This window comes from Ursus maritimus, unplaced genomic scaffold (assembly GCF_017311325.1).
Source record: "Ursus maritimus isolate PB19 unplaced genomic scaffold, ASM1731132v1 scaffold_19, whole genome shotgun sequence".
NCBI classification, from domain to species: Eukaryota; Metazoa; Chordata; class Mammalia; order Carnivora; family Ursidae; genus Ursus; species Ursus maritimus.
Genome location: NW_024424341.1, coordinates 5,917,511 through 5,945,016, shown reverse-complemented (window position 1 = coordinate 5,945,016; position 27,506 = coordinate 5,917,511). Strand labels below are relative to the sequence as shown.

General features: G+C 38.9%; 1 protein-coding gene across 2 annotated transcripts in view; it reads left to right on the top strand.

Annotated features, from left to right (window-relative positions):
- Positions 1-27,506, top strand: part of NETO2 (neuropilin and tolloid like 2) — a 56,883-nt gene that overhangs the window by 15,557 nt on the left and 13,820 nt on the right. The window contains exons 5-7 of one of the 2 annotated variants that reach the window (XM_040633256.1): positions 5,177-5,200; positions 5,304-5,431; positions 23,209-23,437. In XM_040633256.1, the coding sequence (XP_040489190.1) occupies positions 5,177-5,200; positions 5,304-5,431; positions 23,209-23,437 (381 nt within the window). Of the gene's footprint in view, positions 1-5,176; positions 5,222-5,303; positions 5,432-23,208; positions 23,438-27,506 lie in introns of both variants that reach the window. The other variant, XM_040633255.1, reaches the window with a different exon arrangement.

Sequence of the window (27,506 nt, the reverse complement as noted above, 5' to 3'; positions counted from 1 at the left end):
AAGAAAGAAAGAAAGAAAGAAAGAAAGAAAGAAAGAAAGAAAGAAAGAAACTCAAACTTACTGGCATCGCTTATCATGCTTTATGCAAATTTATGTCCATAGTTACATTAGTTCTTAATCGTTTCTTCTGTTTTTCTATTCATTGTATCTCATGAACTAAGCATTAGCTTCTCTACTCTAATTTTAATCAGTTAAGTACATTTAACTAATTTAATAAACAAAATATTCCAAAGGGAAAGAGCACTGTAGTTCTGCAGAGCAGCATTGTTATTGATATAAAATAATATTAATTATGAATTTTATGTGTAACTGTCCTCATGATTCTCATCTGTGAAACAGTAACAGAGCAGTTGTTTTGCTTTTCCTACTTGTGTCAGGACACTTATACTTTTCTTTGTGTTGCCCTGATTTGCTTGCTTTTATTTTCTAGCTGCTCCACGTCAAAGAATAGAGTTGACCTTTGATGAACATTACTATATAGAACCATCATTTGAATGTCGATTTGACCACTTGGAGGTTCGAGATGGGCCATTTGGTTTCTCTCCACTTATAGATCGGTACTGTGGCGTGAAAAGCCCTCCACTAATTAGATCAACAGGGAGGTTCATGTGGATTAAGTTTAGTTCTGATGAAGAACTTGAAGGACTGGGATTTCGAGCAAAATATTCATTTATTCCAGGTAACGAAGTTGTCTTTTTTTCAGCGGGTCTCACTCTGGTTTTAGAATCTTATGTCTAGAAAAGAGAATTTAGTCAAGTTAATCAAATCAAGGTTTTAAAGAAATTAGCAAGGTCAAAGGAAATCACCTCATGAAGAAATAAAACCAAAAATTGGAACTAGAACTGTCTCACTTGAATTTTGAAGCATTTCATAGATGGTATCACATTTTTCTTCGATTTCTTTATGTTTTATAAAGTGTGTCAAGGCTAAAAACATCAAGATAAATATATTTTAAAAGATAATTCAGCAAATTGTCTTATTTTCATAATCCTTACCAAAAATTATTTTGGCAGGTTTTTTTCCATTGGAATGCTTGAATTAACCCCCCACTTGGATAAGTAATCTCTAGAAAATACTGAGCAATAGAAAAAGTGCTGCTCTGCACTTGGAGGCAAAAGATCTGGATTTAAATCCGTTCTCTGTTCCCGGATAGCTGTGAGACTATTCAGCACAGTCGTACCTGAGGGTGGCTGTTGGTAAAATGGGAACACCTGATGTATTACTTTCCCGAGGCTGCCTTAAGAACTACAAATTTAGCAGCTGAAAACAATAGAAATTTATTCTCGCAGAGTTCTGGAGGGCAGAAAACCCAGCAGGGCCACCTTGCTTCTGGGAACTCTACGGGAGAATCCATTGCTAACCTCTTCTAGCTTCTGGGGGCTTCCCCAGCATTCCTGGCTTTGTGGCCACATCACTCTGGTCCCTACCTCCGTCTTCACACTGCCCTCTCAGAATCCTTAACTTAATCCCATCTTTTGTAGTGTAATAGTCACTCTTTTTTTTGCCGCACAAAGTCATACAGTTCTGCGGATCTGCATTAGGGTCTCCATTCAGCGCGCTCTGCGTGTCTGACCCTGCCCCGCGGTACGTGCGGACACTTGGAGGCCCGCAGGGCGTCTCTGGTGTAAAACCGTGCGTATCCCTCGTGCAGAAACACAAAGATTGCAAGTTACTGCTCCTGTCTTCAAACAACTTACAGACTAACAAGATGAAAAAGTAACTGAGTGTACCAGTTCTGTCATCTCTTTGCTTTTGTTTTCACGTAAGAAATGTGTTAATTAAAAGAAAGTATATATCCAGATGGAAAGAAAATGTCCGTAATCTTACCATCATATATATAAAAACCACTATGAACAGTTTGGTGTGTATCCCTTCAGATGTTTTTCTGTATCTATTTTGTTTTACGTAACTGACAAGCATACATCTGTATTACCGGCTTTATTGCCTGAACAGCAGAATCAGCTTTTTTTTCCTGTCAGTAAGCAGAATGGGAATCTGTAAGTGTTGTTTCAGTATTTATGTTCTCAGTGCCGAAAGGATAACATTTTAGAAAGTAAAGTTTATCTAGTAGACTTTATTTTTTAGAACAGGTTTAGGTTCCCAGCGAAACTAAGCAGAAGGTACAGAGTTACGTGTATCCCCAACCCCGCACACGCACAGCTGCCCTCCAGGATCAGCACCCGCTCCCAGCGGTTCGTCCGTCACAGCTGATGAGCCCACATGGACACATCGTCCCCCCAAATCCGTAGTTTACGTTAGGGTTCGTTGTTGGTCTTGTGCGTTCTGGGTGTTCGGACAAATGTATGAGGACTTGTGTCCGCATTACAATATCATACCGAGTATTCCCGCTGCCCCGAGGATCCTCCGCGCTCCACCTGTCCGTCCCTCCCCCGGCTCTTGGCCAGCAAGGTCCTGTGTCTCTGCAGTTGTGCCCTTTCCGGAATGTCACATGGTTGGGATCCTACAACATGTAGCCTTTTCTGGCTGGCTTCTTTCACGTAGTAATCTGTACTTAGGTTTCCGCTTGTGTTTTTTAATGGTTTGACAGCTCATTTCTTTTTAATATTGAAAAATATTTCATTGTATGTATGTACAATAGTATATCCACTCTGCTGAAGGGTATGTTGGTTGCTTCCAAGTTTTAGCAATTACAGATAAACTTGCTATAACCATCCATATGTAGGTTTTTCCTCGACAAGTTTTTAACTCATTTAGATAAATACCAAGGAGCACAATTGCTGAATCATAGTAAAATTTGTGGTTTTAATTTTTGCTTCAGTAGATAGTGGTTGTATATGTATATGTTATGTATATTTTACTACAGTAAAAATAAATTTTTAAAAATCAGAGTTATCAAAAAAACTTAATTTGAAAGTTCAAATAGGACCTTATATACACCAAATGGCCAGGATGAAAAAAATTGCTGGTTTAAAATATCTCAGAATCTTTAAATAACCTGCAAAACCTATTTCAATACACAGTTTATTGTATTTAACTGGATGTTCAATTCTTGTTAAAATTGTTTTTAATTCCAGATACTTTCTGCATAGTTATCATATTCAAAAAAGCAGGGGGGGGGGTTAGTTTAATTAAGAATACATCTTAAAGACTTTCCTCTTTTAACTTAATAAAATAAATCCAACCTTGCTGAAAGGGGACAACAACATTTCAGCTCTTTTGTGGAGTAAAAAGTCATAGGAGCTACCTGCCAAATGAATCAGAATTTCTTCATGTGTAGACAATAATTCTAGGATATTGTCATTATTGCATTAAAATTTCCAGAATTATCCCAGTTACTTCCAGGAAGCAGCAGTCCATTAAGAGATAGCACCTCAACAGATAGCACCAGTAATTTAGAGAATTTCATTTAAAATATACTAATTTCTTGGGGTGCCTGGGTGGCTCAGTCGGTTAAGTGTCTGACTCTTGATTTCTGCTCAGGTCAGGATCTCGATCATGAGCTCAAGACCCACGTCGGGCTCCACGCTCAGCATGGAGTCTGCTTGAGAGTCTCTCTTTCCCTCTGTTCCCCCCACCTCAGGCACACATGTGTGCACTCGCTCGCTCTAAGATAAATAAAACCTTTAAAATATACTAACCTCTCATTATTAGGAGTAGTAGTCTTCTAGATTTACTGATCCCTAGACAAATTTATTTTCTAAGTATGACTTGAAATAACTAGACACAGCCATAATTAGCCAATTATGCATTACCTATTTATTTTGATATTTCTTCTTTTAGTGGTAAAACTGTGGAATCCTCACCCACATTATAAAGGCAATATGGCAGGGTAAGAAAAATTGTCTGGAGAATTGCAATCTAGTCCTGGCTCTGCCATTATAAATATGGTCTAAGAAAATCATAATCTCTCTCATTCAAGTTCTTCATCTTCAAAGTGGAATATTACGTAGTTTTCCTGATATTGCTATAATTAGCATGATACTAAGCATAATTGTATAGAAACTTTAAAGTACTATAAAATGCAAATGGAAGGTAATACAGTCTAGAAATCCCAAGTTTTATTATAATTTGTCTATATTTTAACCATAGTCCATATAAAGTTGCTCTCAAGATACATAAACTAATAGAAAAAGAGCTACTTTTCTTCAAGTAAGAATCTTTACATATTAAAAAGCCTGATTTTTAATATTTAAAAACAGTATTCAATTAAGAGCATTGTTTTGATGTCTGGGTTTTTTTCTTTCAGGTAGTCTAAACTAGTTTACAAAGATCTGATTCATATATAAGATTTTTTAACATCTTTTTCACACTAAAGTATCATTATTTCAGTTAATTGATTTAGTTCATAAAAATCAAATATCTGACCAATTTACTGAAATGAGTTATTTTGATATGAACTATTGGTTTTTGGTCTATCAACTACTTTGCCGGACAGAATATCCTGTTTATCAACTAGTCGTTTTTCCCCCGCCATTTTGAAAACACTGCTCACTAGCTACTACTGGGGGGGGGGGATTACAAATAACACAAGAGTCACCATTTTCGTTCCTTTTAAGTGTACACGGACATGTTAAGTACATTTACAATGTTGTGTAATTGTCATCACCATCCATTTCCAGAACTTTTTTGTTAACTCAAGCTGAAACCTTGTGTCCATTAAATACAAACTGCCTATTCCCCCTTTCCTCCAGCTTCTGGGTACTTACTATCTATATGAATTAGACTAATCTAGGAGCCTCAATAAATGGAATCGTACAATATTAACATTTTTCCTTGAGGGTCTGGCTTATTTCACTTAGTGTAATGTTTCAGGGTTTATCCATGTTGTAACATATATCAGAATTTTATTTCTTTATTAGGCTGAATAATAGTCCATTGTGTTGTGTATACTACATTATGTTTATTCATCCATCCATTAATGCACTAGCTGTTGCTATTGACAGAGGGTTGCAGGTTTTCGGGTGGCGTAAATAAGTTATTGATGATGGGATCAAAAGTATAAACATTACCGTTTTTAAAAAAAACATCGTTCCTATAAGTAAGCACCTACACATGCCCAGGAAAAAAAACAAACCGTGCTCTGTAGTCTACACCAGTGAAAGCTTTCTCTTGCTTTGCTATTAAATGAAGGATTAGACATAACTTAAGACATGAAACCTTAATGTAACTCTAAACGGTCTCAATGCCAATTACTTTCTTCTTTTTTCTATTACAGATCCAGACTTTACTTACCTAGGAGGTATTTTAAATCCCATCCCAGGTTTAGTATATCACCTGTTTTTCCTCATGGCATTTTGGTCGGTCTTATTTTCCTTTGAACATCATTCATCTGTTCTTTCTAGATTGCCAGTTTGAGCTCTCGGGAGCTGACGGGATAGTGCGTTCTAGTCAGGTAGAACAAGAAGAAAAAACAAAACCTGGCCAAGCAGTTGATTGCATATGGACAATTAAAGCGACTCCAAAAGCCAAGGTATTATTACGTATTGAGTCACTTTAGAGAAGAACATAATAAGACATTGGTTAGCATAATGTATTGTTTTGATTCATGCAGATATTTACTGTTATATGAACTGATATTGCAACTTTTTAAAAATTAATTTTATTTCAATCAAATTGGCCAGCTAAGATCTCAGCATTGTTATAGTTAAATAAACTGCAGTATAGGTTCAGGAATATCACACCAACATTGAGATTCTTAAAATCCGTGTATTCCTAAATCGAGGGTGCCAGGTATTGATCCAGACGGTTATCGACGCATAGAACACTTGAGGAGGAGGAGGAAAAATAGGCCACAGGAGGTTCAGGTGTCTCGTCAGAGCTCTCAGAGTTGGTCATGGAAGTGTCAAAACCAAAACACAAATACAGCGTGTCTCGCTTCTGTGTTCGTTCCACGCCGTCCTCTGCTAATGAGTAGAGCTTTTATTGGAAAGTACTGCAGGGAAGGATGTTTTTAAATAACTCTGACAGATTGAGATTGGTTGCTGACTACTTTTGCTTTTTGCTTTTAATTTATACTTCTAGGAATATTCACAGTGAAAATTCACAGAAATACCCATATTTAATGTAGATATATGTGAAAAGAGAAAGTGAGGATAAGAGAACAAACTGCCAAAGAGTTACGAATATCGAATTTAGAGTTATGTTAATAGGGTAGATTAGATGACGTGAAAACCGGACTGTTACAAAACACCTGGAAACACTGGGTGTAAAACACAAAGATGCCCTTTTAAAAGCATAGGTAACATTTCTAAAAAAAGAAGGTAATTCTTCAAGATTAGAAATGAAGAGAGAGAACTGTAAACCGGAGCAATAAACTGAACACCGTAATCGATGGTACAAATGGCTCTTGCTGACTTCAGTACCCTGCAGCCACTCCCTGGTAGAGATCGATGTTACCACAGTGAGACAGAAGAGGCCCGGGGTTTGTGACCTTCGTGAGAGCCCTCCCCTAAAACTGGAGCCCCTAAAGGGAAATAGAATTGCTATGAAATGGTAGATTAGAAGCCTCTTCCACTAACACAGGTTGACGGTGGAGAAGCTTGTCTTTCTGGGCTCAGTCTCAGGCTAAGGCTGGGGTCTCCCCTCAGACTTTTACCTGGAAACCTGTTCTCATTAGTTTGGGATGTCTGTGATTTATAGTCCATGCCCAGTCCAGGAACCACTTAGTCTAAAAATTAACAATATGGTCCTGGCCTCAAAAATCTTTTTAGATACCTGGCAAAAATAAATACAGGATAACCACAGAGGGGCGCCTGGGTGGCTCAGTTGATTAAGCGTTTGCTTTCAGCTCAGATCATGATCTCAGGGTCCTGGGATCGAGCCCCACGTCAGGCTCCCAGCTCAGTGGGGAGCCTGCTTCTCCCTCTGCTGCTCCCTCTGCTTGTGCTCTCTCTGTCTGTCTGTCTCTCTCTCTCTCTCTCTCACACACACACACACACACACACAAATAAATCAGTCTTCAAAGTAACCACAGAGGCTGTATGATCACCATCAGTAAAACACTGCTGAAGGTAAGCTCACAACCCAAAAGTAGAAAACATAAGCAAACAACCCATCATGAGTGAATTAGCAGACATAACAGCAAGAAGTTTCTTAGGTACCTAAGAAGTTAAGTGTTTTAAGTATCTTACAAGAAAGAATCAAAAAGACAAGAAAGAAAAATGACCAGGTACACTTTATAAAAATAACCAAGTCGGGGTGCCTGGGTGGCGCAGTCACTAAACGTCTGCCTTCGGCTCAGGGCATGATCCCAGCGTTCTGGGATCGAGCCCCATATCAGGCTCCTCCACTGAGACCCTGCTTCTTCCTCTCCCACTCCCCTGCTTGTGTTCCCTCTCTCACTGGCTGTCTCTCTCTGTCAAATAAATAAATAAATAAAAATGTTTAAAAATAAATAATTCGAACTTCCTCAAGTAAAAGATATAGTTATTAAAAGATAGATCTAAGAAAATTACCCAGAATGTAGCTCAGGGGGTCAGGGAGGGGTCGTGGCAGTTTAGCAAGAAAATGTGCAAGCTGACAAAAAGGATTGACACAAAGTGACTCCCAAAGCAAGAAAAAACGTATATATTGACACCTCCCTATATTGGCCATGACACAATGAGAAAATCTTTAAAACAACTAGAGAAAGAAGAGAGCTAGGAGAATCATTAATAGCAAAATAGGAGCCAGAAGACAATAATGTCTTCAAAGTGCTAAGAAAAAAAATAACTGCCAATCTAAAAATTCAGTACTCAACTATCATTTTAGAATGTAGGCAAAATTAAGATATTTCTGAGCAAAAATAATAAATGGACCAAATGCTACAATTGAAATCCAAGTATAATCTGTTTTAGGATAACTATGGGAAATTTTGAAAATAAGAAAACAGAAAAGAAATAATAGACACATACCAAAAGAGATCTGATATAGCTATTAAAATACAAATCAAGGATGTCACCAATTCACGAGGAAGATATAATTTTTTATTTTATGTATTAATATGGCCTCAAAATATGAATTGACAGTTGCTGAGGAAAATTGACAGATCCACAATTATAGTGGGTAATTAATTTCACCTCTCAGTAATTAAGCATACAGAAAAAGTAGTGAGGCTCAGATTTAAACAACACAGTATGCCTGATGAGACTTGGTATTGTACGCCCAGCATCCAGGAAGTATGCATTCTCTGCAAACATGCATGAAACGTTTATGAAATCTGATCCATACGCTAGACTAAAAACAGAAGTCTGAAATACATACCCGTCCTTGGTATTATGCAGAGGATCGACAAAAATACAATTAAATCAGGAACCAACAACCAAAAGGTAACTTTAAAACCCATAGGTTTGATCATTTAATAATATACCACTTAGTAATTAATAGGTCACAGAAGAAATCAGGATGGGAATTTAAACACACTTAAAACTGAGTAAAATTGAAAATATATATCAAAATGTGTGGGATGCAGCTCAAAAGTACTATAAGGGAGTTTGTAAATGCTTCTTTTAGAAGAAAAAGATTTTAATGAGCAAGTTTCAATTCAGAAGAATGACCAAAGAAATCCAAAGAAAGGGTAATAATGAAAGCAGAAATAAGTGATATTGTAAAAAGAATCAACAAAGCCAAAAGCTGGCCCTTTGTAAAAGATGAGTATAGGTAAACCTCTGCCAAGATTGATTTAGCCAAAAAGACCTAAACAATATTCAAGAATGGAAGAGGTCATGGGGGCGCCTGGGTGGCTCAGTCGATTAAGTGGCTGACTTCGACTCAGGTCATGATCTCAGGGTCCTAGGGTCCTGGGATTGAGCCCTGAGCATGGTCCTGGTCTGAGCATGGTCCCGGACCTGCTCCCTGCTCAGCGGGGAGTCTGCTTCTCCCTCTCCCTCTCCCTCTGCCTCTCCCCTCTCTCTGTCTCTGTCTCTCTCTCTCTCTCAAGTAAAATCTTTAAAAAAAAAAAAAAAAAAAGGAAAAGGTCATGAATCAACTATAGCAGAGATTTAAAAACTCTTTTAATACAAACTATGAAGAAAACCTTCTGAACAAAAGAAAAAAAAAACCTGAGTGTTTCTTCAATAAATAAATAACAAAGGGGAAAAAGCAGTGAATCATAAATTAAAAGAAACGTGAAGTCAAATGAACTTGTGGATTCAAAGTATAAAAGTAGGAAACATTAGAAGACGGAAGTCTAAACACTGGTATTTGGTATGAAGAAATTATTTGTTTTGTTTGATAATAGAACTGATATTTTAAGTGGTCCTTAGCAATACACATGGAACTGTTGACATGTGAATTCTCTTTGGTGAATTTGTCTCCGTATGTGAGAGGCAGGTGTGGGAGGGGTATAGTTCAAGCAAGACTGGCTGAGTGAATTGGTAAAGCTAGGGAATGAGAACAGGGGTTTATGATACTATTTTGTCTGCTTTTGCACATTTGAAATTTTCTGTAATCCAACTGTTTTAGACTCCAAGAGAATACTAAGAATAATTCTTTGCTGATAACTTTGTAAAGTTTAAGTGGACAATTTCCTGAAATATATAATATATGTGTATATATACATATTTACATACATATATATAAAATTTACAAAGACGAAATCAGAGAAATAGAAAACCTGAATAAATCTTACAAAGTTAACAAAACTGATTTTGTACTTAAAATATGTAAACAGAAAAATTGGTTAGATTGGAACATGTTATATAAATGGTTTCAGAAAATTGAAGAAAAAAGAACATTCCCCAGCCCATTCTATCAAAACTAAACAGCATGGAGAGTTATAAACCAGGATTATTTGTAAAATGGGGGGGGGGGGAGAAGACCCAAAAAACTAAGCAATAACAAACTGATCCTGGTAATTTTTTTTTTTTTTTAGAAATCATGACCTACAAATTCCTAGACAGCTTAATATTAGAAAAGTAAATGATGTAGTTTCCCAGATTAACAGATTAAAAGAAAAAATCCAGATATATCAGTAGATGCAGAAAAATACTCCATGAAACTTAAAGCCTATTGATAAAAAATCTCTCAGTAATTCCAACATAGGAGAATGCATTTTAATCACGATGAAGAGTATCTACTAAAACCCTAATTCAAACATTGTAATTAATGGTGAGACCTTAAAAGCATTTCCTTTAAGCTCAGGACAAGTCAAGGATGTCTGTTGTCAACGTTTTAGTTGGTGGTGTTCTGAAATCCTGGTCAGTGCAACAAAATGAGAGAAAGAAAAAAAGTTCATCAGTTGTAAAAATCGGTTGCTTTTCTTTATACTACAGCCAAAAGCAGTTGGAAAAGAAAACTTTTTAAAGGACTATTTACAATAAGCACAAATCAGAAGGTACCAGGAAGCAAATTTTAAAATTATATTGAAGTGCATAAAAGAAGGCCTACAGAAATGGGAGAGAGAGCGAGATCATTTTCATGGATGGGAAGATTGAATCACACAAAAATGTTCATTGTTCTCAAATTTATCATTTTAAAGTAATTCCAGTCCAAATCCCAGGAGGGCTTTCTAGGGAAGATGGCAAGCTAATTCCAGAATTCACGTAGAAGAGGAAAGCGTTCAGAAGAACCATAACGATTTTGAGTAAAAACACGTGGGGATACTTGCCCTTCGAGATAAAGCTGTAGTAGTCGGATAGAATGCCGTTGTCTGGGGTATACAAACTGAAATTGAATACAATATCTGAAGGTAGAACTGCACGAGTATGACGGTTGTCAGAGGCAGGTGGGTGAGGGGGTAGGTGAAGTAGATAAAGGGAATTACGAGGTATGGACTTGGAGTTAGAAATAAGTCACGGGCATGGAAAGCACAGCGTAGGGAATATAGTCAGTAATACTGTGACGCTGTTTGCTGATGACACTTACCATGGACAGCACCGGGGAATGTACCGAAGTGTCGAATCACTGTTGGACTCCCGAAGCTAACATAACACTCTATGTGAACTGTATTTCAGTTTTTTTAGGGAAAAATGAAACTACACATGTATGGAAGCTTGCTATATAACAGATGGACAGGCATACCTTAGAAATACTACCAGTTCCGTTCCAGACCACAGCAAAGCAAATATTGTAATAACGTGAGTCAAGTGAATTTTTTGGTTTCCCGGTGCATACGGAAGTTCTGTTTACACTGTACTGTGATCTGTGCAGTAGTAGTAGGTCTACAACAAGGTACGTACCTTCACTCAAAAGTGCTTTATTGCTCAGAACTGCTCACCAGAATCTAAGCTTCCAGCAAGTCATCATCTTTTTGCTGCTTCGATGTGATGGCTGCTGACTGGTCAGGGTGGAGGCTGCTGAAGGCTGGGGTCGCTGTGACGAGTTCCTAAAATAAGACAATAATCAAGTTTGCCGCATCGATCGACTCTCGTTTCACAAATGATTTCTCTGCAGCTTGTGATGCTGTTTGGTAGCATTTTACCCACAGAACTTCTTTTAAAATGGAGTCAGTCCTGTCAAACCCCGCTGCTGCTGCTTTACCAGCTAAGTTCATGTGATACGCTGAGCCGTCTGTGGTGGTTTCAACAGTCTTCCCGCCGTCCTCCCCAGGAGAACCTTCCATCTGAAGAAGTCACTTCCTTGCTCATCCATGAGAAACTCCTCGTCTGTTAACGTTTAATCTTGAGATTGCTGCAATTCAAATATAATAATTTGGAAGTTTGAAATATTGTGAGAATTACCACATGTGACCCAGAGATACAAAATGAGCAAATGCTGTTGGAAAAATGGCACTGATAGGCTTGGTTGACACAGGGCTGCCACAAACTTCCAATATGTAAAAACCACAGTGTCTGAGAAGCACAACAAACAAGATATCCCTATGTTTTTATGGACAGGCCACTGAGAACAACGGACGGGAACACCACTAGCATACTCGACACCAGTGACTTCTTTTGTGTATATATTTATAAGCGGATTTTTCTGAAACATCACCCGTTAACTAGTTTATCTCATTTTGAGTATTCACCTGCTAGGGTGGTCTTCAACATTTTTTCCTTTAAACTTCTAAAATCATCTGTTTACCCATCCAATTTACCACAGTTTTAAAATTTTGATCCAATTCCCATGTCAACTATATATAATATTTGAGCTTTTTTTTTTTTTTAATTTTAAAAAGTTATTAAAAGTTACATTCTCTTGGGGCACCTGGGTGGCTCAGTTGGTTAAGCATCTGCCTTCGGCTTGGGTCATGATCCTGGGGTCCTGGGATGGAGCCCCGCATCGGGCTCCCTGCTCAGCGGGGAGTCTGCTTCTCCCTCTCCCTCTGCCCCACCCCCTACTTGTGCTCACGCTCTCCCTCTCTGTAAAAGCTTTTAAAATAAATAAAAGTTACATTCTCCAATATTCAGTATTTGAAATAACATTTCTAAAAATTTATGATTATAGAACTATTTCTCCATGAAGTATTTCAAAGAAAGAGCAAGGTCTGAGAAATATTTAATTTCTTAAGCCCTTAGACAATTAAGTATTCTCAAGTAAAAACTATAAAGTATTACAGGTATAGAGGAAATCTCTGTTTCCATTATCTTTCCTACGTACCCTATCGTGAGTTGGAGTTTTGTAAGTCCTAATACAGTTTTATATCTTCATATTTATGTACTATATAAATATACACTATTTTTAAATTTTTGTATCAATTGTAGAAACGACTATCCATTCTCCTTTTAGACATTTAATTTGCTTTCACATTTTTTTAAGATTTGCTTACATAAGGGGGGAGGGGCAGAGGGAGAGAACCTCAAGCAGACTCCCCGCTGAGTGAGAGCCCACAACCCTGAGATCATGACCTGAGCCGAAATCAGGAGTTGGTTGCTCAACCGACTGAGCCACCCAGGCACCCCTACTTTCACGTTTTGGTATATTAAATAATGCTGCTGTAACCATTTTTGCATTTTCATTATGCCCATGTATGATGATTTTGTTTGGTTGTATATCTGGAAGTGCAGTTTTTGTGTTGCAGGACGTGACCATTTTCAGCTTTACCAGAGCATGCCAAAAGGCTTTCCAAAGTGTTTGTGGCGGTTTATCCTTTTAAGGCAAGTTAAGAGCATTTTCATTACTCACTCCTCGCTGACACTTGGTCAGTCATGTCAGGTAACCTACAGGAAACATTTTTGACAGGCACAGTCATGTGACAGCCACCATAATCAAGAACAGCTCCGTCACCCCAAGGAAAGTATCTCATGCTATTCCTTTGCAGTCAAAGCCATCTTCAATCTTTTTTTTTTTTTTTTAGATTTTTATTTAATATTTGTCAGAAGGAGCACATAAGCAGGGGGAGTGGCAGACGGAGAAGCAGACTCCCCGCTGAGCAAGGAGCCCCATGTGGGGCTCGATCCCAGGACCCTGGGATCCTGACCTGAGCCGAAGGCTGAGGCTTAGCTGACTGAGCCACCCCGGCGCCCCTCTTCAATCTTGATTCCTGGCAACTAAGGATCTTTTGTTCTATAGTGTCACCATTTCCAAAACTTCATATAAATAGAACCCCCCCAGTTTGTGTGAGTCCGAATTCTTCATTTAGTATGATGCATTTGAGATTCTTGTTATTGCGTGTGCCGATTACTCTATCCCTTTTATTGCTGGACAGATTTTATTGTATGGATATACTGTAGTTTACTCCTAACAGCTGAAGAACATATGGACTGTTTCCAATTTTTGGTTATTATTGATAAAACTGCTAAGCATTTCTTTACAGGTTGTGTTGTGTAAACATGTTGTCTGATTTTTCTGGATATCCATCTCTGAGACTGCTGATTCACATGGTAGCTTTGTAAGAAGCCACCAACCTGTTTTCCCAAGTGGTTATATTGTTTTGCATTTCCACAGTGTTACCAGATTTTCAATTGCTCTACGTAGTTCTCAGCACTTGATACTATCAGGTTTTAACCAGCAGTTTTGTAATGTCTGACGTGTCTGCTTTGTAATGGTGAAGTCTCTGCTATGCCCATATCAAGATTGGATAGTTTTCTTACTGTTCAGCTTTGAGTTCTGGAGCAAAGAAGTCTTTTCGGGGCTCCTGCGTGGCTTGGTAGTTGGGCATCTGCCTTTGGCTCAGCTCATGACCCTGAGGTCCTGGGATCAATCAAGCCCCACGTCAGGCTCCCTGCTCCACAGGGAGCCTCCTTCTCCCTCTCCCTCTCCCTGCTGCTCTGCCTGCTTGTGCTCTCTCTCTCTGCCAAATAAATAAAATCTTCAAAAAAAAATTTCTTAGCTAAGAAAATTATTTAAAAAATAATAAAAATAAAGAAGTCTTTTGGCAAGTGATTTACAAACATTCCCCCCCCCAGTGTTGACTTTTCTGTTCACAACACTGTTCAGTGTTTTTCACAGAGGAAAAGTTTAATTTTAATGAAGTCAGAATTAAATGAATTTTCCTTTGATGTATCTAAGAGCTCTCTGCCTGACCCAAAGTCATAAGTATTTGTTCCTATATTTCCTTCTGAAACTTTTATAATTTTATCTTTGTTTATGACCCACTTTGAGTTAATTTTTGTATAAGGTACTAGGCGTAGCCCAAGGATCGATCTTTCCTTCCTTCCTTCCTTCCTTCCTTCCTTCTTGTGGGTGACTGATTTTTCCAACAGCATTTGTTGAAGACTATCCTTTCTCCATTGAATTGCCTTTATATCTCTTAAAAATAATAATAATAGCTTTATTTGTAAGAATATATTTCTGGGCTCTATTCTGTTTCTTGGATCTGTGTCTCCTTTTGACATTGATTCTTCAAAATTTAAACCAGCCTTGCATTCCTAGGATAAACCATATTTGGTTGTGATTATATGAAAGTATTATACTTTTTATATGAATTGCTGAATTAGATTAGCTGATATTTTGTTGGGGATTTTTGCATCTATTTTCTGGGCTGATGATTCTGATACCATTTCCAGCTTGAGGGGTTTCCCCCTACACCGCCAAGCAGTTCTCAGACACCAGCTGGGTGTCCTATGACTTAGTTCTGACACTCTCTACCTGGAGAATTGGGGGCTCAGTCCCACAAGTCTGGCCTCCACTTCAGATGCTGGTCTCATGTCCAGGTTGTCACCTGTGCTTCTGACCAACGGGCTAGAAATCAGGATTCTATGAGCCCCTCCTTGAGTTTGATTAACTTGCTAGAGAGGTTTCGAGAACTCAAGAAACCAGTTCACTTACTTAAATTACCAGTTAATTACAGAGCATATTAAAGGGTAAGATTCAACAGTCAGATGAAAAGACACAGGTGAGGTCGTGAACAAAGGAGCTTCTGTCCCCATGGAGTGTGGGATGGCATATGGAAACATTCTGGTTCACCAATGTGGAAGCTCTTCAAATCTTATCCTTTTGAGTTTTTATGGAGGCTTTATTACATAGGCATGGTTGAATAAATCATTGGCCATTGGTGCTTGATTTAACCTTCAGCCCCACTCCTCTCCCCTCCCCAGAAATCAAGGTGGAACTGAAAGTTTAAACCTTCAACTCAAGGTTGTTTCCCCTAGTAACCAGCCCCCATCTTTAAGGGATTTCCAAAGGATACCTCATTAACATAAACTCAGTTGTCATTGAAAGGGGCTTGTAATAATTAACAGGATACCCATTTCAACTTTATGGCTGGAACATTTTCAGGAACTGAGGACAAGAGACTAAATATAACAACAGATGTTCCCGTTGCTCTTATTGCTCAGGAAATTCCAAGGGTTTTGGGAGCTCTGAGCCAGAAACAAAGACCAAATGCATATATATGTATTTATTATAAATCACAGTATCACAGGAGGACTATTGATCAGTAGTTTCCTTATGTCTTTGGTGGTGTCAGGGTAATGCTAGTCTTCTGAGTTTGGAAGTGTACCATCTTCCTGGAAGAGGTGAAGAATTGGCAAAATTTTTTCCTTATATGTTTGGTATAATTTGCCCGTGAATTAATTCATCTAGGCCTGGAGATTTTTTTTGTAAGGTTTCTAATTATGAATTCATTATTTTTGAAAATTATATGGCCATTCAGGTTATATATTTCTTGTTAGAAGTGTTTGGGTAGTTTGTTCCTTTTAAGGAATTTGTCCATTTGATCTGAGTCATCTGATTTGGGGTCATAGAGCTGTTCACTGTATTTTATTATTATTATTATTGTTTACTCCCAACGTGGGGCTCAAACTTAGAACCCCAAGATCAAGAGTTGTATACCTCACTGACTGAGCCAGCCCAGCGCCCCTTTTTTTAATTCTTAATGTTGGTAAGATCTGTAAGTATGTTGGTAAGGTCTTCTTTTTTTATTTTTGATGGTTTCCATTTATCCAGATACTTACCATTTCTGTTTCTCTTCATTCATGAAGTTCCAAGATTCACTCTAGTATCCTTTCTCTTTAAAGAATTTCCTTTGGCATTGCTTTTACAGCAGGCTTGTATACAACAAATTCTCTAAGTCTCTTCAAGTCTTCACCAGGTGTGTACTTATTTTGCCCCCATTCCTGAAGGAACATGTGTGCTGGATATAAAATTCTGATGTTCACAAGTTCTTTTTTTCAGCAAAAATTTCGATGCACTGTCTTTGGCTTTGGTGGTTTCTGAAGAGCAGTCCACAGTCATTCATATCATTTGCTTATACAGAATGCGTCATTTTTCTCAGTCGGATCTCAAGACTCTAAATCTCTGATTTCAAGTAGTTTGATTCTGATGTGTGTAGGCCTTGTTTTTTGTTTGCTTTTATCCTGTTTCGTGTTTGCTGAACTTTTTGAATCTGTAAATTTTTGTCTTTCGCCCAACTTGGGACATTTTTAGCAATTATTTCTTCAAATACTTTTTTCTGTAGCAACTTCTTCTGAGACTTCAGTGACACAAATATTCAACCTTTTAAAATTGTCCCACAGGTCCCTGAGGCTCTATTCATTTGTCCTCAATCCTTTTTTCTCAGTATCTCATATTAGATAGTTTCTCCTGAGTCATCTTCCAGTTTACTGACTTTCCTCTGTCATTCCCTTTCTTGTCTTGGGCCCATACAGTGAATTTTTTTTTTAATTTCAAATATTTTTTATTTTCAGTTCTAAAGTTTCCATTTAGTTCTTTTTCATAATTTCTATTTCTCTGCTGTGATCTTTCTACTCCTTCGGTGTTTGCCTTTACCTCACAGAGCATATTTATATCATTGCTTTAAAGTAAGTCTTTGACAGTTCTGGGGCGCCTGGGTGACTCCGTTGGTTAAGCGTCCCAACTCTTGATTTCGGCTTAGGTCATGATCTCGGCTCCGGTCATGATCTCAGGGTCGTGAGACTGAGCCCTGCGTCTGGCTCCATGCTGGACTTGGAGCCTGCTTAAGAGTCTCTCTCATGTGTGCGCTCGCTCACTCTATCTCTCTCTCTCAGAAAAAAAAGAAAATTCAAAGTCTTCGACAATTCCAATATCTGAGTCCTGTTAGGGCTGCGATCTCTTGACTCTTTTCATTTCAGAACTAATCACATTTCCTGGTTCTTTATATGTGAGGAATTTTTTATCTCCAGACAGTTTGATTTTAACACTGTGAGACTCTGGGTCCTGTTAGGAATACCTGGAAAGTGTTGATTTTTGTTATTCATTTTATTTTTGTCAGACAACCTACCCAGTTAGACTCAGACTGCATGTACGGGGTCACTTTATGTGGATGGCCGCTCCTGTGTTTGTGGAGTCTTCGTGGTCTTCGCTGCGCTGTGCAGGCTTGCGCAGGGCGTGCCCCACGCAGGGACTTGGACAGTGGCTTGTACTCTAATTTCATTCTCAGTGCCTTTGTCATGTGTCTGTAGTTCTGTGTCATGAATACACAGCTCGGGGGTAAGCCAGCATTAGTGCTTGTTCTTTAGCCCCCTCTTCTCCAAGACTTCCTTCACATTGTCCAGACAACATGGGTTCCTTTTCCCCTTTCCTCTGGGGGCCAGAAAGACAAGGTTTCTTCAGTTTCTGCCTCCCAATGTGTTGTGAGTTTGGAGTGACTTAAGGGAGAGAGGGGGAAAAAATATTGAGGGTTCCCTCCATACTCTCCCGACGTACCCTTTTCTCAGTTCTGCTAGTTAAAGAGATGGAATTCCTCTTGGGATGTTAGTTGCTGCTGGAGCTGGTACGTGCAGATCCATGAGTGGTGCCGACCTCGGGCAGAGCTGCGAGACTGGGAAAAACAAGCCAGAAATCCTGGCCTCACCCCACTCGTCAGTTGGGAAGGGCCCCTCTCTCAGTCTTCTGGCTGGAGCGCTTTCTCTGAGTTCCTGTCTGTTTTTGCTGTGAGTTCTGTGACTATCAGCCCAGGAGACAAGGAAAAAAACTGAACCTCACCCTCTTTATGGGTCATTCAAGTTTGACTTCCCACCCATGGCCACCTTTTACTTTCCAGAATCCTCGTGTAGTTGCTTTTCATATTGTATCCTCAGTTTTTAGTTGTAATAAGAGAAGCCATACTGTGTTTCAACTTGGCTGGTTCTCGAAGTCAAACTTATGTAGTGAAATTGATTATCTTTACGGTTTTATACTTTGCCTTCTGTGTTTGTTTTTAATAAACCTTCCTAACCAAAGGTCATCGAACTACTCTTCTATATTTTTATCTGCGTGCGTTAGTTTTTACATTTAAGAATTGATTTTCTGTCTGGCATAAGACAGGGATCTAATGTCAGGGGTCCGTTGCAGTGCCAGTTATCCTGTGTGTCCCGTTGATCTGGAACGCTGTACAGGCATACCTCCCCTTATTGTGCTTGACAGATACCGCCCGTTTTACAGATTAAAGATTCAAGTCCTCAGTGGAGGAAGTATCTGCAGATGTGGAAACAGCAAGAGAACTAGCATCAGAAGTAGAGCCTGGAGACGGGACTGAAGCGCTGCGATCTCATGATCAAACTTGAACTGATGAGGACTTGCTCCTTTTTATTTGGAGTTAGGATGAATTTATTTTTTTTTCTTTGAATTCAGTTAACATATACTGTATTATTGGCTACAGAGGTACAGGTCAGTGATTCATCAGTCTTACGTAATGCCCAGGGCTCATTCCATCACATGAGAGTTGCTCCTTTTGATGAGCAAGGAGGTGACTTCTTCAGATGGAAGGTACTCCTGGTGGGGACGGTGGGAAGACTGTTGAAACGACCACAAAGGGTTCAGGATATCACATGAACTTAGCTGATAAAGCAGCAGCAGCAGGGTTTAAGAGGACTGACTCCATTTTAAAAGAAGTTCTACTGGGATACACACACACACACACACACACACACACACAATGGAATACTACTCAGCCATCAAAAAATTGCAGTCTTGCCATTTGCAACAACATGGATGGAGCTAGAGGGTATTATGCTGAGTGAAATAAGTCAGTCAGAGAAAAGCAATGATCATATGATCTCACTGATGTGAAATTTAAGAAACAAGGCAGAGGTTCATAGGGGCAGAGAGAAAAAAATGAAACAAGATGGAATCAGAGAGGGAGACAAACCATAAGAGATTCTTAATCTTAGGATACAAACTGAGGGTTGCTGGAAGGGAGGGGGGTGGGGGAATGGCGTAACTGGGTGATGGACATTGGGGAGGGTATGTGTTGTAATGACCACTGGGTGTTATGTAAGACTGATGAATCACAGACCTGTACCCCTGAAACAAATAATGTATGTTAATTAATTGAATTTAAATGAAAAAAATAGAAGTTCTGTGAGTAAAATGCTACCAACAGCATCACATGCTGCAGAGAAATTTTTTGTGAAAGAAGAGTCAATTGATGCAGCAAACGTCATTGTTTTTGGAGAAATTGTCGCAGTAACCCCAGCCTTCAGCAGCCTCCACCCTGATCGGTCAGCAGCCATCACATCAAGGCAAGACCCCCCACCAACAGAAAGATTATGATTTGCTGAAAGCTTCGGTGCTGGTTAACATTTTTTTTTAACAATAAAAGTTTTTTATGTAAGTAATGTACATTTTTTTTTTTAGACAATGCTATTGCCTAATAGACTAGAGTACAAGCTAACTTTTATATGCACTGGGAAACCAGAAAATTCCTTTGACTCACTTTATTGCAGTATTCACTTTCTTGTGGTCTGGAACCGAACATGCAGTACCTCCAAGATATATCCATAGTTGCTTTCTGAGGATCTCATTGCATTCGGCAGGGGGAGGGGTTTCAGGGGTTCCAATAGACAGCATCCCTTTTCCCCTCCACGTGGAGAATGTGGAGATTCAAAATAGCTCCTTTATTAGAACAAAGGCTAGAGGAAGCAGCTTAGTGACAGAGTTGTATTAGACTTGCTAATTCCCTACCCACCAGTTCCCCCTCCCACCTCAGTCTAGCCTGGACCAATCCAGCCCAAGGAAAGTTGCATCTGCAGAGGAAACCCACTTATTCAGGTCACTGCTTCCCACTCACTGGTCCAGGGAAAGAGGGAAGGAAAAAGAGACCAGACTCCCCACCATCAAGGTAACTCACTAGACATCCCTGGGGAGGGTGTAGGAGTGGGACAAGTGGCCAGGAGCCTTTAGCAGATCTGTTGTCACGCAGTTTGGGTGAGAAGAGTAGTTTGTGCCCACCCCACCCCCCGATTTCAATTTGTCAGTTTTGTTTGTTAGAAATACTTTTTTAAGGTTTTTTATTTATTTTGACAGCAGGGGAAGGGGCAGAGGGAGAGTGGGAAGCAGACTCCCCACTGAGCAGGGGGCTGGACTTGATGCGGGGCTCGATCCCAGGTCCCTGGGATCTTGACCTGAGCCAAAGTCAGATGCTTCGCCAGCTAAGCCACCCAGGCGCCCCTTGTTAGAAATAATTTCTGAAAATTAGTCGAACTAAACTATATCAATATTTAGCTGCATCCACAATAGAAAAGAATGTCATTGTCATGTGACTTAAATGTTTGGACTTTAGTATCTTTAAAGAGCATTTACTATGGCCTTGGATAGTACCATGTTTCTTCGGATTAAAAAAGAGTATATACTTCAGGCTTCTTGTTTTCTTATATTTAGATCTACCAAGTTCATAGCTTTATAAACCTGGTCATATATTCATTACTTGCCCAGAGTAAGAATTACACTAGATATAATTAGCACCTGATTCTCGCGTTGGAAGGCCTCTCAGTATAATAGAGAAGACAGACAATTACAGTATTGGTGATACTTGCTCACCACCACAAAACCATGGGCAGAATGTTTTGGTTATGTAAACAGTGGAGAAATTAATGAGAACTAACGATATATGTAAGGTAACTAAAATTGTGTCTACGTAATACATTTGTGAAGTTTTGAAATGGTCATTCTCATGGAAGTAAGAAACAAATTGGTCATTTCAAATAAGCTAAAGTTACCTGGTCAAAATTTATCCCTTTGCGGTATATTTTTTAGTTGTTTGCCCTTAGTTTTATGCCATCAAGGTATTTTAGTGGGAAGAGATACCTGACATTATATTTTTGTTATATGAAGTCTTTTAAATTAAAAGGCAGGGGGGTGCCTGGCTGGCTCGGTCATAGAGCCTTGTGACACTTGATCCTGGGGCTGTGAGTTCAAGCCCATGTTGGGCGTAGAGATTACTTAAAAATAAAATCTTTAAACAGAGAGGTGGAGGTGGCCTCACACTGCTACCTCAGAAATAGAAGCTAGAATGAATCCTCACGTGTCTTTAATGACAAAGGAAATCTTTATTCTCTACTCACTGAAATTTTCATTATAGAGTCACATAGGACCCACTAGAGCGAAAAGTGAACTGTGCGTGCGTGCGTGCAGGAAAGGCGTCCCAGGGAGTGGAAAGAACACAAATGTTAGAATCAGGTCAACGTAGGTCAGATCCTCACCCTGAGTCACCTGGGGCAGACTCTCGCCCATCTGAGCCTTAATTCTCTCCCTGCCTGTTCTTCTCGAGAAATGCAGTGTGTTTCTAAGCCCACAACCTCAACATTAATGCTCACAGTCTTCCTAAGCCTACAAGCTAAAAATCTTCAAACAAAAGTGGGCCAAGCATAGTTTAAGAACTTAGTGCCAGGTAGTAAGCTGCCCATAAAATTTCAAGAAAGAGGATGCTAAATAAAATAGTGCTTGTTCTGATACTGAGTTTTTATCTCCCTGCCTGAAAATGTAGAAATTGTTATTTATGGGGTGAAGTCTTAAAACCACTTAAATGTGCAATATAGAATGGGGGGTACAGAAATGACAGGACATCATGGGAACCTTTATGGTTTTGAAGAGTATGGATAAAAGTGGTTTCGATGTGTTACAGGGTGTATGTATCTTAAATTAAACTTAGATTTTTAAAACGTGAGGGAAAAACTGAGGAAAATCACAACAATTGCCATGAGTGATTGATTTTCCCAATTTGTCAGTGCCATGAGGTTGCTTTCATAATAAGAAAACTATGTAAGAGTGGCTGATCTGAACTCTTCTCCTTTTAACATGATCAGTAGATTAAAGAGCAAATCTATTGTATAAGAAATAATGAAAACCATTTAATCGGCATGTGCACATTACATGTGGAATCTATAATTATTGCAAAACCTGATGTGAATTAAATATTGAATAATGGGTAAGTTTTTTCTATTATAGCCATTTATTTTTTTTTTTAAGATTTTATTTATGTATTTGACAGAGACAGCCAGCGAGAGAGGGAACACAAACAGGGGGAGTGGGAGAGGAAGAAGCAGGCTCCTAGCAGAGGAGCCCGATGTGGGACTCGACCCCAGATCACCGGGATCACGCCCTGAGCCGAAGGCAGACGCTTAACGACTGTGCCACCCAGGCGCCCCTATTATAGCCATTTAAATATATAAAATAAATGCCTTAAAGGAAAGGAAAGGAAAGGAAAGGAAAGGAAAGGAAAGAGAGAGAGAAAGAAAAAGAAAAAAAGAAAGAAAGAAAGAAAGAAAAAAAAGAAAGAAAAAAAAGAAGGAAGGAAGGAAAAAAGAAAAGAAAGAAAAGAAAGAAAAAGAAAAAAAGAAAGAAAGAAAGAAAGAAAAAAAAGAAAGAAAAAAAAGAAGGAAGGAAGGAAAAAAGAAAAGAAAGAAAGAAAGAAAAAGAAAGAAAGAAAGAAAGAGAAAGAAAGAAAGAAAAAGAAAGAAAACTATGTAAGAGAGCCAATAGCCTCATGGAGCAAAAAGTTTCTTTATAGACAAAACACGAACTTAGGTTCCGTAATGCTTGGTTCCATTAAGACAACCAAAGAAGGAGACCATCCGTCTTGGGTCTTTGAACCCCGTAGGCACCAGCCTTTTAGCGGCTGTGTTCCTGGCAGCTGTCATAATTCAGTCCACCGTGTCGACCGGACAGGAGAACTACAGCGCTCACAGTAACCTCTTCACAAGCAGTGTTTTCCTTGTTTTCCTGTTGCAGATTTACTTGAGGTTCCTGGAGTATCAGATGGAGCACTCAAACGAGTGCAAGAGGAACTTCGTTGCGGTGTACGACGGGAGCAGCTCCATCGAAAACCTGAAGGCCAAGTTCTGCAGCACTGTGGCCAATGACGTGACGCTGAAAACAGGGGTGGGGGTGATCCGAATGTGGGCAGACGAAGGGAGCCGGTTGAGCAGGTTCAGAATGCTCTTCACTTCCTTTGTGGAGCGTAAGTAAATCCTGTAGCCTCGAGATCTTCCACATAATTTTTTTTTTTAAGATTTAATTTATTTATTCGACAGAGAGAGAGACAGCCAGCGAGAGAGGGAACACAAGCAGGGGGAGTGGGAGAGGAAGAAGCAGGCTCATAGCGGAGGAGCCTGATGTGGGGCTCGATCCCAGAACGCCGGGATCACGCCCTGAGCCGAAGGCAGACGCCCAACCGCTGTGCCACCCAGGCGCCCCCTTTCACATAATTTTTATTCATTCAGAATTCAGTTACTGAGCCTTTCGTTTCGACAAAGACCGCAAGTCAACGAGAATGCAGAAATAACTAAGTCTTAGTCGCTGTTCTCAAGGAAGTAACTGTCCTGGGTGAAAAACTGTGTTCAGATATAAATTGCAACACTGCCTTACTATAAAGATAGCGAATGCAGAAGTGGAGACTCCTTTCAAGACTCTCAAAATTAAAAATAATTGCCAGTAGTATTAATTCAGCGTGGTATATAATTATGTATCTACCAAAATTTAGGTAGGCTGTGTTTTCGTTCTTCCAATTTTTTATTTTTAAATAATTTTAAGCTTCTCTAAAGTTATAAAAATAGTGCAGAGTTTTCATAAGTCCTTCACGCAGGTGCCCCTAATAATGTGGTAAAACTGAAAATTAACACTGATGCAGTATTATCGACCAATATATAGACCTTTTCCACATGTCACTAGCTTTCCTATTAACGTGCTTTTCTGCTGCAGGATCCCACGTTTACTTGCCATCTGTCCTTTAGTCACCTCAGTCTGTGACAGCTCCTCAGTCTTCAGTGACCTTAACATAGTGGAAGAGCCCTGGCTGTTTATTCAGTAGAATGTCAATTCGAGTTTGTCCGGTGTTTTCTCATGGATTCTTTGGAGGTTATGTGTTTCTGTCAGCACCACAGAAGTGATCACACCAGTGAGGCAGGGGTGGGTAATGTGGGTTTGTCTCCTGTTAACTGGGGTCCCTTCCTTGAGGTGCTCTCTGGCACGTTTCTCCACTCTAAAGTTCCTGATGTTTTCATTTCTAGTTAATAATTCTCGTTGAGACTGTGCAAATATGCTTTTGCTCACTAATTTTAGCATCTGTTAATGGTTTGTGCCTGTAATAGGTATTATTGTAGTGTTTACCTAACGGTGGTTTTCTGTTTCCATCATTCCTTCTGCACTTACTAGTTGTAATTCTACTGTAAGGAAGAGTTATTTTTCCCCTCATCCATCTATTCAATGATTTATATCAGTATGAGTTTATGGCTTTTCATTTTTCGCCATTATTATATGTATAATTATATATAACCTGTAGTTATTGTAATACTAACATTATTTTGTTACTCAGAGTCCCAGCTTTGGCCATTGGGAGCTCCTTCGAGTTGTCCCTTAACTTTTGATGGGTCCTTTTTTTTTTTTTTTGAATCACTTTCTTGCTTTCTATCACCACAAGATGGCCCAGGTTCAACTGTATTCTCCCTGGTCCAGCCCTAAAACCAGCCATAGTGCCAAGAAGCCCTTTTCTTCTCTTACAGAAGACTGCTAAAGACACTTCTGGGGTTTTTGTAGGAACCCCCCCTGAACCTGTGGACTGCTTTTGAGCGGTGTCATCTTGACAAGCCGTAAGCCCTCCTGCCCATGAACCCACAGTGTCTTCCCATTTACTTGTCTTTAATTTTTTTCACGAGTGTTTTGTACTTTTTACTATACAAGTCTACAAGTACACATTGCTGGTGTGTAGAAATGCACCTGACTGTTGTATGCTGTGTTTGTATCCCGCAACTTGCCGAACTAGTTTATTAACTGTGTGTGTGTGTGTGTGTGTGTGTGTGTGTGTGTGTGTTTGTGATCTTGTTAAGGTTTTCTACATACAAGATCATATTGTCTGCAAACAAGTAATTTTCCAATATTGGCTGCTACTCTATTTTTTTCTTTCCTTTTCTCGCCTAACTGCTCTTGCTAGGGCTTCCAGTACCGTATTGCTAAAGGAGACGCCCTTGTCTTGTTTCTGATCATAGGAGCCAAGCTTTCAGCCTTTCACCCTTGAGTAGGTGTTAGCTGTGTGGTTTTCATATATGGTCTTTATCATGTTGAGGAAATTTTCTTCTTGTCCTAATTTATTAAGTGTTTTCATCATGGAAGGATGTCGAATTTTATCATATGCTTTTTCGGATTCAATTGAAATGATTATGTCCTTTTTTCCTCTTCATTCTGTTAATGTGGTGTATTGCACTGATTTTCGTAGAACCATTTTTATGTTTCAGGAATAAGTCCCACTTGGTCATGGTGTATAATCCTTTTAATATGTTGCTGAATTCACTGCTAGCATTTTGTTGAGGAATTTTGCATCGATATGCATAAGGGGTATTGGTCTGTAGTTTTATTTTCTTGTATCTTTGTCTGGCTTTGATATCAGGGGTATGCTGGTCCGTAGAATGAATAAGTGACCCTTCCTCTCCAACTTTTTGAAAGAGCTTGAGAGTTGACATTCTATAAACGTTTGGTAGAATTCCCCAGTGAAGCCATCCAGGCCAGGAAATTTCTTTGTTGGGAGATAGTTTGATTACTGATTTAGTCTCCTTGCTAGTTAGAGACCTATTCAAATTTTCTATTTAGTTTTAGTCGGTTTTGGTAGAACGTATGTTTCTAGGAATTTGTTTATTTCATCTAGACCTGCAGTTTGTTGGTATAGAATTGTTTGTAGAATTCTTTTAATCCCTTTTATGCCTCTAACTTCTGCAATAATGTCTCCACTTGAATTTCTGATTTTACTAATTTGAATCTTTTCCTATTTCTCTCTTTTTACCTTAGTCATTGGAACGAAAGGCTTGCCAATTTTGTTGACCTCTTCAAAGAACCTTTTTTTTTTTTGTTTTTTTTCTTTTCTCTGATTTTTCCATTCTCTATCTCTCTTCTCTATTATTTCAGCGTTTCTGACAAAGGCATAGAACTCCAAGTTTAGTTTATCCTTTTTTTCCTCCTTCTTTAAAAAGGTTAAGTTACTGATTTGAGATCTTTCGCCTTTTTTTAACGTAGTTATTTATAGCTATAAAATTCCTTCTTTGCACTGCTTTCACTGCTTCTCATAAAGCTTTGCTGTGTTGTGTTATCATTTTCATTTATCTCAAGGTATTCTCTAATTTCCCTTGTGATTTCTTCTTTGGCCAGTTGGTGGGTTAAGAGTATGTAGTTTAATTTCCACATACTTATGAATTTTCCAGTTTTCATTCTGTAATTTCTAGTTTTATTTCGGTGTGATTGGAAAAGATACTTTGTATGATGTCAGTCTTTAAAGATTTCTGTGTGTATGTGGCGTAACATGCAGTCCATCCTGGAGAAAGTTCCATATACACTTGAAAAAAATTTGTATTTTGCTGTTGTTGGGTGGAATTTTCTGTATATTTCTATTAGGTCCAATTGGTTTATAGTGTTATTCTTTTATTTGCTTATTAATCTTCTGTGTAGTTGTTCTACCCATTATTGAAAGTGGGAGAGTGAAGTCTCCAACCAATTACTGTAGAATATCTGAATTCTACCTTGAATTCTGATAGTGTTTGCTTCTTGTATTTTAGGACTCTAGTTTTTGGTTTATATTTTTTTATAATTGTATCTTCTGGATGAATCCCTTTTACCAACATACAGTGTCCCCCTTTGTCACTTGCAACAGTGTTGATTTAAAGTCTATTTTTGTTGATATTTGTATGGCCACCCCAGCTGTCTTTTGGTAACTGTTTGCATGGAATATCTTTCTCCATTTTTTCACTTTCAACCAACTTATGTCTTTAGGTCTAAAGTGAGTCTTTTGTAGAACAGTATATAGTTGGATCTTTGGGGGGGGGTATTATCTGTTCTGCCAGTCTCTGCTTTTTAAATGAAAGGTTTAACTCATTTACATTTACGGTAATTACTAAGAAGGAAGGACTTCTGTTTTGCTGTTTGTTTTCTAAATCTCTTAAAGCTTTTTGTCCCTCATTTTCTTCATTACAACCTTCTTCTGTGGTTAATTGACTTCTTGTAGCAACACATTTGAATTTCCTTTTATGTATATTCTTTAGGTATTTTCT